The sequence below is a fragment of the Chlamydotis macqueenii genome, chromosome 12, assembly GCF_036417535.1.
Source record: "Chlamydotis macqueenii isolate bChlMac1 chromosome 12, bChlMac1.mat, whole genome shotgun sequence".
Taxonomy (NCBI): domain Eukaryota; kingdom Metazoa; phylum Chordata; class Aves; order Otidiformes; family Otididae; genus Chlamydotis; species Chlamydotis macqueenii.
The window spans coordinates 7,352,296-7,365,357 of record NC_141567.1 but is presented as its reverse complement, the minus strand read 5'-3'; the positions used below and the strand labels follow the sequence as shown (position 1 = coordinate 7,365,357).

General features: G+C 42.6%; 1 protein-coding gene across 1 annotated transcript in view; it reads right to left on the bottom strand.

The window, feature by feature from the left end:
* Positions 1-13,062, bottom strand: part of AKAP13 (A-kinase anchoring protein 13) — a 197,389-nt gene that overhangs the window by 136,091 nt on the left and 48,236 nt on the right. Inside the window, exon 4 of the mRNA XM_086756870.1 lies at positions 1,429-1,576. Within this exon, the coding sequence (XP_086612996.1) occupies positions 1,429-1,576 (148 nt within the window). The remainder of the gene's footprint in view (positions 1-1,428; positions 1,577-13,062) is intronic.

Here is a 13,062-nt window from a genome sequence, read left to right as displayed (position 1 = left end):
CCGCCTTTCCCTTTGAATCAGAAGCAGGGTCAGATTTCCCACTAACTGTGACAAAACGAGCCCCAGGATGCCTCAGTTATACACAGGGCTGGCAGGACAGGTAGAGCCCAGAGCATCGTCCCAGGTACCGCCTGGCAGCCACCGCCCCAGCCGCATCCACCGCTGCTCCGAGGACATCGGGCTCGGCAGTGATAGGAAAGCATTGCTCCCGCCCGGAAATCCCATGAAGCATGCCGGTTCCTGTGCAGGCTGAAGGGGAACACTGAAGCTTTTCAGTTCCTTTCTTGGCAACGCAGTCATGGTCCCGAGGGGGAGGTGAGGTCATTACAAGCGGGGCTGGCAGAGCCCCACGCCCGCCACACAAAAGCAGAGGAGTCACCCCTTCTTCCCCCTCCTCTGGGGGAAAATAAGCACTAATCTAATTGACTGCACACAGCTTCAGCCGTCAGTAACCGTAAAAAGACTTCTCTTCCCAAGCCATGTGAACAACCTGAACAGCACAAAAAGAGGAGGAAATGAAAAAATACGGTGGCCAACTTTTAGCTACTCGTTCCCAGGATGAAGGAGTCCCTAGCCCAAATTTTACGTCACGTGCATCTTTCAAAACGATACTTCTGAGATAGATAAAAAGACAAATCCAAGAAATACACTCGCCCAGTTAAGCTATCCTGCGTACAGTGAGAATGTCAGGCGTTTTTCTCACACTGGTATCAACGTGCTGCATAGCAACAAGTTAGAATGAAAGGTTAATGGTGAGGACCACAGCCTGGAACACGCTCATTCCCACGGTCCTGAAGTCACTGAAGGAAAATGCCGTGAAGATTTGGTTTGTTTTGTTAATGGCATGAAAGCTTAACAAGAGCGGTGGGCTTTAATGTGAAAACCCATCCCATCTGAACCAGCGGTGCTGGAGGGATGGCACCAAGCACCATACGTTGCCTGTCACTGCAAGAGTTTCAGAAACTGTGTGTCGGCTCTCATCTGCACGACAGGATTTAGGGGAAATGGACTGCATTTCACCAGGACTACAGTAATGAACCTCATCCAGTTAAGCAGATCCTAAGTTTAGCTCAGACTTACCAGGCTGTACATCATTTGGACAACAGCATCTCCACCCTGGCAAATGTGTCATCTGTTATCTCGATCACACTTAAAAGCTTTTTACTATGTGTAAATATAACCATTTCTACAATATAATCCCATAGACACACATTAAATAATTGCAATCTCAGAGTCATACAATTGTAGTGAAATCAAGGGAAAGATTTTTAAAAGGCAAAAGCAGTCATCCAAACCACGCTTTCTACTCTATGAGTGTGCAAATGAGGAAAAATATGACCAAGAAAAGAGCATTACATTTGAGTCCACTTGAATTAACCAAATTTCATGAACTGATACACTAATATGCAAATAAAGGCAATTGTTTACCAGGAGAAATTGTCTCCAGACTCCCAGGATTAATCTTTCTTGTGCTTGTGCAGTGTTGGACAGTTGACCCAGTGAAGACCAAGTAAAAAACTACATCATCTTCAACTTGATCTTCCTCAGTCAGCTGCACTGTAATAACAGAGTCACCCTAGGAAAAAAGACAAGAAAGTTAGGTTTACATTTGCAAGAACTCCATTATATAAAACTTCTCTACCTCCAAGGCTCCTGCTTCCCATTCATATGCTACCTTCACACAACTCAGGGCCCATCCCAACTTTCAGATAGGCAAGTCATCCTTAGCATGTCTCTTAGCATCACAGCCAACCAACCAGCTAGAAAATATGTTGAGCACAGCTCTGGGAAGAGATACGTAACAATCTCAAGGGTATATTCAAAATAGCAACTTCATATGGTGAAATCATGCCAAGTCTGACAAAGATGAACACATATCCCACACAGGGTTTTTTATAAACACGCATACATATCCCCCAAATATACATAGCTAAGGCAACAAAACAGGGATAGCACTCTAAAATTGCCTCCATCTTCACAAATTTTAATCACTAATTCCCCAGTTCTTGCCTGAGTGTTCACATCTCCCCCGTCAAGATAGCCACTGACAGTTCCGGTGTAACCAGTTTAATGACTGATGCATCTCTCATCCTCAATCCATAAACACACAAAGATATGAAAGGTTCATATCCACCGAGATATTTTCCATCCTCCTTAAAAACAAAACAAAACCAAACCAAATAAAACCCACAACAACTGTGGCTGTACAGACAGCGGTAGCTCTTCTCACTCAGCATCTATAAGCTCATGCTTGGTGAAAAGCTCTGCAGATTATCAAAATCAGCAGTTCTTCAAGCCCTGAAAAGAAATCTGTTGTGATCTGTCAGCTGAACGCTCCTGCTTAGTTTTAGGGGACTTCATTTCAGTATCTCAGTATATTCCAACATTTTGCTCACCTTTGCTATCAGCAAAAATTATGTTCATAAAGGGCACACGTTATCATCGTTAACCCTGCACAGGACACAGTGAACACGGCTGAAATTCATACACCTGCACGGACAACAGCAGCAACATCCACAAAGTTCAGTTTTCCATGAGGAAGGGAAAGTAAGAAAAAAGGATGGCTTGCAGTTACTACAGCACTAAGTGAAGCATTTTCATTTGATCTCACCATGTATCATTTATCTGCCCAAAGAATCATATAAACGATGAGACAGTTAGAACAACAGACAGCCAAGTGACCTTCTGCCCCTTTTCTGTCAAGATCAAAACCAGTTGGATGCCCCAGTTTTACAGCACAGTTGCATTAGCCAGGTCTCTGCCACCACCCCATTGACCATATGGTTAAGGCTGCAAATCTGGAAAGGATTTTTTTATTATGATTATTTTTGCAGATTATGTAATTCTAATTTGCATATCCAATAGAATACGCATGTCCTTTCATTTAAAATCTTCTCCTTAAGATCACTCAGTTCATCCCTCTTTGTCAAACATGACTATTGCAGAAAAATCAGAGACTTCCAAGCCCTCCCGTACACCCATGCTGTGAAAGCATCGCTTCCTATGGTCTTTCTCACGTCTCCCCCTGGTTCTCCCTCATCTCAGCTCCTTTTACAGCCCCCTCCAGCTTCCTTCTCCCAAGTTCACGTCCAGTTCTCCTCTGATCTGCTCTGTCTGGTACCTCTTGCCAGGGGCAGTGCTGCACCTTGTTTTGATAGAAACAAGTTTTTTCAGTGCTGTACACAACCAGCCCCTGGTCTTAAAAACAAATATATAGGTCAGTCTCATAACACACAAAAAAGACGGCTGAATTCAAAAAGATAAATGGAACAGTGAGTCTAGTTGGCATTTCCAGGGGTTGCAGAGTTACAAACACATGTTTTGGGAAGGTCTCCTGATACTATCAGACCAGACTTCCAGCTGGGGAGAAAGAAACCATGTAGCAAAAGTATATATTGTATATAGTCAGTGTTAAAATAAAAACAGGTGCAAAAAGAAATAAATCAAGCTTTCAATTCAACCATGACCAGTTCACATGCTGAGTTGAAAACGAAATATTCTATTTCAAGCAAATGGATCTAGTTTTGAGCGGATGTTAAAAAAAAAAAAAAAAAAAAAAAAAAAACAAAAGCTGAAGCTTTACCCTACAAACCCTTTGTGCTTTGGTTTTCATATCTGTCTTTTTTCAAACTGTTCCTCCCTTAAGGCATGAACATATAAATTACTTAAACGGATTTACAATGCAGGTGACATTTCAGGATGCTCATCAACAGGGCTGATGGTTTAAAGTGGGATCTGTTAAAGGACTTGTTTCTTTTACTTAACTCAGAAGTCAAGTACAGTTAGTCAAATCCCGTGAAAGGAAAGCAGGCCCACGCAGAGTGCACATGAGAAGACACCTGTCTGTCCATGCAAACTACCCACTTTTCAAGGAAAAGCAATTTAATTTGCAGCGTTATTGCAAAAGCTAATTTGTCTAGTTACTGACAAAAGCGTGTAAATACACGTAAGAAACCTCAACAGCAGAGGTTCAACATAACCTGAAATCTGTCTAAGCCGGGACTTAAAAAAAGATAGCTTAGCTTCTTATATAGATACCTGACCTAATTTTGAAGGTTGCCCTGCTTTGGAGGGTGGGCAGACCAGATGACCTCCAGCAGTCCTTTCCAACCAAATTATTCCACTATTTATATTTTAATGCAGTTTATTTCAGTTATTGTTTAAGTCTAGGGGGAGCACAAGCTATCATCAGCTGATACCAATCTGAAAGGCTCTTCAGCTATGTCTAAGTGCAGTGGGATGGTTTCCACCACCCAGCTCCCTCCTCCTCCTCTTCTGGAGGACCCTCCAGCAAAAGACTGAAGGGGAATGCCCGATAGCCTTATTATGATAACTTTTCTCTTTTTTTAAGTGCAATTTTAAGTCGTCTTCAAATATCTTCATCAAGAGTAATAATGTGTCATTTACTTTACTGGTGTGTGCTTCAGTTTACTTACAGGCGTCTCCTGAGTCACCTCTTAGCTGCACTGTGCATGGTGCAGCTCACCGTGCGGGATGGGACCTGAGATCCCAGGAGGAAAAGAGTAAAGCTCTAAATAAGACACACATCTCTACTTCCCAGTTGTTAACAATTCTGTTGTCCGCTGCCAACTTTAACGTGATTTTTGAAAATTATATTCAAACAACTACTTATTTGAAAAGGAAATAATGTACAGAATAAACCCCCCCTCTTTCAAACATTTTTGCAGTTAAAGAAAAAGTTACAAATGCAGCCAAATTCCTCCAACCCACATAGAAGACTTTCCAACAGTACTATTGCGTTCAGCCTCCAAAAACATTTTAATTGAAGTATGTTTACCTTTATTCATTTAATATTGTCCAAAAAAGTCATCTGTTCAGTATCACTGCCACACAAGGTGGTTATTATAACCCCGTTTTCATCCCAAATGGCTAGAAATGGGAGGCCAGCCTGCCAATATCCCTTTGGTGAAAGCAGAGACAGATCAAAGCCATTCTCTGGAATGCTCCAACAAATAAGAATAATTTAATTTCAAAACTAGTTTGGATCAACTAATATTTACTTGGCTTAAAGCCCATTGGAAATGAAAACATTCCATTTTGGTTGCCCTCTCCCTCGTTCAGATCTGAAAATCTCTGGTTTCAGATAGCTGTAATGGGATGTAAAGAAGGTGGATGTGGCTCCTTCCTCTAAATATAATAGAATCACAGACTGGTTTGGGTTGGAAAGGAACCTTTAAAGGCCATCCAGTCCAACCCCCCTGCAAGGAGCAGGGACATCTCCAACCAGATCAGGCTGCTCAGAGCCCTGTCCAACCTGGCCTTGAACACTTCCAGAGATGGGGATATTCCCTTCCTCAAACCAACGGGATGAAGCAGAAGGTTTGCCTTGCCAAGGGATGAGGTTAAAGCCCTGACCTTGGGCTTTAAACTCCTATAAAACAATTCAGAAAGGGCTTTAAGCTCAACCTTTGGCTTAGTTACAGCAGCAGAAATACAATTACGTCTAAAAAGGCCCAAACGCTGTTAATAGGTCTAAAAACCAAAGCCAGATAGACAACACACCTGTTTGTCAGCATATTTTGCTGGCATTAGGACAACTCCACCTTTTCAGCTATTTATTTTTCCATTGCTGCAGTTACAAAAGCACGTGGATTGCGTGCAGGCAAAGTACGAGCTGCTCTGAGTAACCGTTTCTTCTTTCTCAGACTTGTTTCTGTGCCTTTTAAAGTGAATTATTTACCATGACAGGATTTTTTAATAGATTGCCTCAGCAATATTTGGAAGTGACGATGAAACAAAAAAATCTTTAGAACTCAAAAGAATTAACATCACTTAATGTTATTAGCTGAAAAATACTACCCACCTTCCAAAAAAGAAATAATTGTTTTAAGCATGTAAAGGCATCCATCTTTTCCACCTCAGGCTCTGGAAATCTGTCTGGTTTTGGGGAATTGGTCACAGAGGATTCTTTACAGTGGTTCTACAAGGACAGCCCTGGCAAATGCAGCATTCAAGATCTCCACATGAAAACCATGAGTTTAGGTGGCAGGGGGGAGTTCTCTTTTTTTTTTTTTTTTTAAAAAAAAAAAAAAAAAGACAAGTTGTATTTTTATAGCTGAAGCATGTGATTTCTAAGCTGGTTTTCCCCCCACGGTTCGTACTGGGAATTTTGAAGTACATTATCTAAACCACTAACCACCCACTCTGACCTCCCCCCACACACAATCTAAAAATACTTATGAAAATGAAACGTGTGTTAGATAGCAATGCTGAAGCACTCAAGCATTACTTTAGCATTCTGCTTTAATAAGAACACAGTCACAACTCGTAATCCTGAATTTGTTCTATACAGAAAAGCAAAATTGCTGCTGACGACCATTGCCATCTCTGGCTGTATTTTCATGTAGCCAGCGCAATCCTACTGAATGGGAAGTCCGTATGTCAGATGGGTTAGAGATTCACAAGCAAGGGAAGAAACCTTCCTCCCAATGTATTACCTTTTGAAGGGCTGTTGTAGACGTTGGCGTTAGGATGCTTTATTGAAGAGGCTGGATTAGGTGCTGGATTAGATGAGTAAACATAACCTGCTACTGCACAAGCTTTGTTTTGTTTCCGCTATGCCTAACACGAATCAGACCCTTGTTGGGTCACTGCTTACTGCATTATGTTGGGACACAACAGGAGAAGCACGCTTTTGAAGCAGATTATTTTTTTCCCCCTTTGGGAGACTCTAAATAGCTCCTAAGAGAGCTGCACTGGACCCAGGAAGACAGTACAAAATCACAGTTCTGGTTTCTTCCTCCTCCTTCAAGGAATTCAGGCTCATTGATACATTTACTTATTCATTTTTAGATGGAGTTAGACTTACTCTTAGCTCAGCTACTGCTTGACATAGAGTACACAGAATCAGGCGGTAATTACAGCAGGAGGCAAGTCCTTTCACATCTCTGCACTTCAAGTTTCCCCACCAAAGAAATGAGAATCATGGTTAAAAAATGTACCCAACATTTTTCATCCAAATGGCTTTTAAGGGAAAAGCTGGCTTTTCAAATCACATTACGTTTTCTTTGGAAAGTGCACAGGACTGACAATAATGAAGTCAGACAAAAATCAAAGGGAAAGTTGAGAAATTTCACCTCAAATTGAGAACTGCAGAATCCTCTGAAATCAGCTGGATGATGGAAAGATAGCTTTAGAAAACGCAGCAGAAATCATCCCATAAAAAAAAAAAAAAAAAAGTAGCTCAGAGGCTCAATGATGCATTACCATCTACCTCTGCCAGTACACAACAGGATCAATAGCTAAACTTTTGCTCCCAGACAGCATCCCTGTCTGGAATATCCCTCCCATCTAAGGTTACTTCGGGTTGGTGCAAACATGTGCTTAACCCCCTGGAGAACCACATCTGGGAAGGACACCCGCAGCACATGGACATCCCCAAGCTGAACACAAAACCAGGCACAGCTGCACAGGCTCCTGACTGCAAAAGGAGACAGGGGTTTGGGCAACTATCTTTAGAGCAAACATGACAGTGCTCTCATCTCCTAGAGTAACCCTTCTGATTGAGAAAAGGCTGGATTTCAGTTTTCCCAGGTCTGACTAAGCGTTCCAGCCAGTCAGCTGTGATACAGACACTGAGCGCTGTCACTGCTGGTTCATAAAACCAAGGGATGCTCTTCCGCAGAGAAAAAAAAAAAAAAATCCTACATCCAGCGAACTCTTCCAGGCTGCTATTCCCAGATTAAGCAGACCACCAGCTCACAGAGGGGTGGAATCTGGAGACGGGTCCTACCTTCAAAACATCCAGCCCAGCCCCCTTCCCTCTCTGCCTTAAGAAGGGGTGAGTTTGTCAGTGGGCCTCACTGTATCTTGAGCGCATTTTCTCTCACGGGAACATTATTAGGGTTTCTAAGCTGCCTCCTGGTACTTCAGTCCCAGATGCTGCAATGTCACAACTTGAACCATACATCCCCTTTTGCAGATGTGGCCATTTACCCTTCCAGCTCGCAGCACACACACGTAACAGGAACAGATCAGGGGAGGAGGTCACAGGTATTTGTTACACTGAGATAACAGTAGTCATTGCAGACATCCTCAATTTCACCAGTACATACTGACTTAGAGGAGCATTTAGGAGAAAAATCACATCAAAAGCAGTTCATTCTGCAAAACTCCAGTCCCCAGAAACAAAGGTAGGGCTGTGAAATCTGTCTGAACATGAGCAGCCCTAGAAACCCCTCCTTGCCTGGAGATACTCCCCTTGATAAAGGCAGTGACCTGGGTCAGGAGTGTGGAGAAAGATAGATGTCGTTTGGCTGGAGTGTTGCAATGTCCTGCAGATAAAACCTCCAGGGAGAGACTCCAGAAATAAACAGTATGGCAGACTGCCAAGTTTGGGGTAGATTTGGGTCCTTTTTCAAAGCCATTGACTCCAAACTCCTTGATCTTAAAGTAGCATGAAGCTGGGAAAGAGTTTTTTTTTCCTTAAAATAAATTTAAAAATCACAAAGGAAGACGAGAATGACTCCAATGGGTTTAAAAAAAAAAAAAAAAAACAACCAACCAACAAAACACGACAAAAAAAAAATCAATTTTACTTTCCTTTTCAATTAACAGCAGTGCTACTATTTCTGCCAGCAAAAGGTTTCAGGTTAATGGCACTGATACTGAGCCCCTCTGTGATGAGAAAGGCATATTTTGCAAAGCAGGCTCTTGCCGTTAGGAAAACACATTGCAGACTGTAACGTCTTGCTCCCAGGCCACCAAAAGAGCAGAACGATGGTACATGTTTTTCTGCCAGCCCACAAAGCAGCTCAAGGTGATACCTTCCACATTTCATTAATGTTGCACTGAGCCAACCGATCTCCTCTTCCAGTGCTAGCCACAAAGCCATGACTGAAACCCTGACATATAATCAGAATAGCTTTCTTCCCTTCACCACTTCTTCCCCTTAAAGCTGAGAAATAATTTGGTCCAAAAAAAGAGTTTAGCTTAGCACGCTGATGGATACAAGTGACGCAGAGCCGAGTAGGGACACAGAGTCATTTAGTTAAGACTCTTTAGGTAAAAGGAGTATGCGGGAAAACACGGACATCTGTGATAAACAGCCCCGAATTGTCACTTTGCAGGGTCCCACCGATCCACCCTGAGTGGGACCTGTGCTGAAAACACAGCATGGACACCCTCAACTAGCCTGTCTGCAGAGTCAGCATCACTAAAGCTGATTTATTAACACAGTCTCACAGCCACACTACATCCCAAGCCGGTTCAGGCGCCTAATCCTGCAGCAGGGTCTATTTGCAAAGAGATAAATGGTTTAAGGAGAGCAAGGGGTGTATTTCCTACTCTGAACCAGCGAGAGCAACAGAAAACTCCAGCAGAAATGGGTACACTTGAAGAAATCCATTACTAATAGTCCACATCTTTGACAGAGCATGTCTTGGTCAGTCTCCAAATCAATCAGCTAGGAGATGACACTTTATTGAGCGTCAATAAACTGTTACAGGTATTACATACATATTAATCCAGGCAGCTTGAAGGAGATCTCTACAGACTGCCAACAGAAAATCCATCAAAGTAACAGGATCTCGTTAGTGCTAAGACCCATGATTTATCTTTATGGGTGCATCTTCATGACGTACCACTTCGGTGCACAGAGCCAGACAAGTTCTCAGACTGGGCTGTTAACAGCCAACTTAGCTGCATCACTGCTTCAGCACAGGGCTCCACACGCTCCGCAGCGCTTACATTACCAACACTTGTTCAGAGCATATTTAGTGCATCTGGTTGGTGCTGGACTCCACTATGCAAACAGCCAAGGTCACTTCTAGTAATTTTTATCATACAGGAAGACATGATAAAATTAACAATAAAATTAACTACAAAATGGCAAAAAAAAAAAGCAAGGTTAAGGAGAAAAATAAAGGATGGGAAAAATGCCATTCAACCAGTTGTATTACACGGAAACATCTAGAGAAGAACTGCTATGATTATTTTATTGTTTGGGTGAAATCTGCAGTATGGTGAAGAAAATATTCATTAAATTTGTTGTTTATTTGGGCAGTTCAGCATTAGCCAGACAGTTCATTTAAAACATCGTACACTTGCTGTCCTCAGTCACCACGGCTTGTGCTGGCTGAATAAGCAACTATTGACAGCGACCCCAAACCCCTCCCACAGCAAGGCCCCTACAGCTCTGGTGCTGAGGAGGAGGAGGCACGGAGGAAACAGGAGGAATAACACATTAGGGGTTTGCCCTCCAAACTACACAAGTCTCCATCGCTCTATCCCCCATCCAGTACCATCCAGTTTCCACAAAAAGTACTGATGCTACTGTTACAGATTCTTCAGAAACGGTGGAAACTACAATAAATTCCTATAAAACACACCCAAATTGATAGGAATGTCTTGCTCTGGCCTCATCCTAAAGTCTTTTCTGTTCTTCACTACACTGTTAGAGAATTAAACCAGATAATTTTATTACCAGTCACTTGAGTGATCAAAAGCATTTCCTGCTAATTACTCACGCAGCAATAACAACAAAATTGTAGTGCTTGGGAGAAATAGCAGGCAGCCTGCATGTATTCAGTGACTAACAGAAATTCAGCTATTTTCTTGGTATCAGAGAGGTAGAGAGAGTCACAGTTCCTGGAAGAAACAGTATATATGATGACAGATTATTTGAAACCATTTCCTATCACTGGAGTATTTTCACAAATAGCCTTGATGTGTCTTAAAGGAAAAACAAATAAGCTGGTTTGCACACTAACATCCACAGGCATGAGAAAGCAGAAGGACGGTGTTTTCCTGGTACTCCAGCCTCCTCTACGGCACAGTAAAACCCTCAAAGAGACAGAGCTTAGAGTGTGAGCGCTCATTTTCCTGCCAGCTGCAAAATATCCTTGCTAGTCCTTAAATATTTCACAACTAATGTACTTGGAGCTACTGTAACAACTGAAGCACTTGTTAAAGTGACATTTTTGCCATTAGAGAATAGAAACCATTATCACCATTATCTTACTGAACAAGTACCCCCCAACCACAACTACTAGACAGATGAAAACTTTGCAACGCTTAGAAGAAACACTTTGAAACAAAGATACAAACGTAGGCAGCTCTGCAGACACTGACAAGGTGTCCTGCAACAGAACTGCCACTTGATGGCAGTGCACAGCATCGATCTTTGCACAGAACACTTCATCACGGTTTGTATTTTTTCCACTTGCGCGCAATACGAGATTGTTTCATTGAGCAAGGCATTTGCAGAGACACTGCACGCAGCACAGCCTTCACCAGCAGACAGGAGGCACTGCAGGTAGAGCAGAGGAGGTTTGAGGGGTTATTTGAAAACATCACACCTTCATCAAACCAACATCTTCATAACCACCACCCTCACATCAGCCTGGCTGTCAGAACTGCCTCTCGTCTAACAAAATGACTGTCAGCACTTTGTGACAGAATATAAAGCAGGGACGTGCATCCTGACGAATGAGATGGGAAATTTGTTTGGTCCTTCTAAAGGTAACATGAGAATATTTATGAACTTTCTACAGAAATACATTCCACAGAGGAAGAGTAGCTAAAGAGCATGTTCATCTTCTTAAACACCAAGTCCTGCTCTCTGCTGCTCATTCCTCCTGAGAGGAGAGGAGGCAACAGCACCAGGCAGTGCAGAGGATGGGACTCCTCCTTGTGTCTTTCCAGATATTAACAGTTCACCAGCTACCACAAGAAATAAAGAAGCCTGAACTCAGAGCCCAAGACATACACATCATTTCACTTAGTGTGACAATATAAATATTCCTTCCGCAGCTTCAGGAAACAGGCTGAAGCCATCTAATAACTCCCCAAAAGAGGAGATCGTTGTCTCCTCTGCTTTCCCACCTCTACCCTGCACCAGTTCCGGCACCTTTCATCTGGATGCTGTATTATTTAAAGTTCACCCTAACGCTGCAAAGCAGTGGTGAGTCAAGGGCAGAATTTCAGACAAGTGCTCCAGACTAAGCTAGACCATTTATTATCAGCACATTCATACCCACAAAACAGGATCACAGAAGAAAAGATCAAATAGGTAATTACGGGAGGAGGGCTTTGAACCCAAATCACCAGCATTTTCACTTTCAGATGGAAGAAGGGTTGAGAAAGGGCCTCTGAGCTGCTGTTTAATCAATGGCTTATCCTGGAGGAAGGTGATGCTGATGGTGAGGAGGCCACTTCCACCTTCTACAGGCAAAGCTGCCTTCAGAAAATGCACAGAAGCAACCATTTCACAAGAAGCCCTCTATTAACATTGCACAGATCCCTTGAGCTAACACATGCCTCACTTAAAGGGAGCAAGCCAAGCAAACAGCCTCATGATAACCAAACTGCAACCCAAAGTCTTCATTTAGGCACCCGGGAACAGGAAAGCAGCAGGCAGCTTGACAGAGGATGGTGCAGAGCTCAGGTGGCAGCTGCCAGACGCTCATTTCCATAGAAGGGATGACTTCTTGCATGATGTAGACCAGAATATTGGAAGTGGAAGATGAAAACTTAAAAGATGAGGTCAAACACAGTTCAGTGAGGAAACTATTTTGCTTGCAGAATAAAAGCAGAACCAGACCAGCTGCAGTGTGCTCCTCAAAAGATCAGTTTACTCAACTTTCTTAAAACCAACCAAGAAGCAGGTTCTTCCACAAGCAAATATTTTATTTGAAAAAGGTGCTCAGAGGCCTTCTACTTATTTATAATTCAAAGACATTTTGAAGGTGCGGCAGAAACTACTTTGTCATTACAAAGAAATCAAGTACCCAACAAATAAAATACAAGAGGTTTATCAGATCCTCTCAACACAGAGCTGAACTGAACATCAAGGCTGGTTCTCCTCTTGCCTAAGCATCTCAAAAGAAAGCAAGACAGGGCTTCCGTACAGTGATTTTTGTGAGAAATCCCCACATCAAAAGCATGCAAGGTATGTTCTACTTTTTCTGCTGGACTGATCTCAGATATTCAGGCATCCCAGTGGCCTTTGTCACCATAGATGCCACTAAGCAAACAAATTAAATGTTAGTAGAAAAGTAACTAAACCACAGCCGCCAACCTTATGACAACATTTTACTGTAG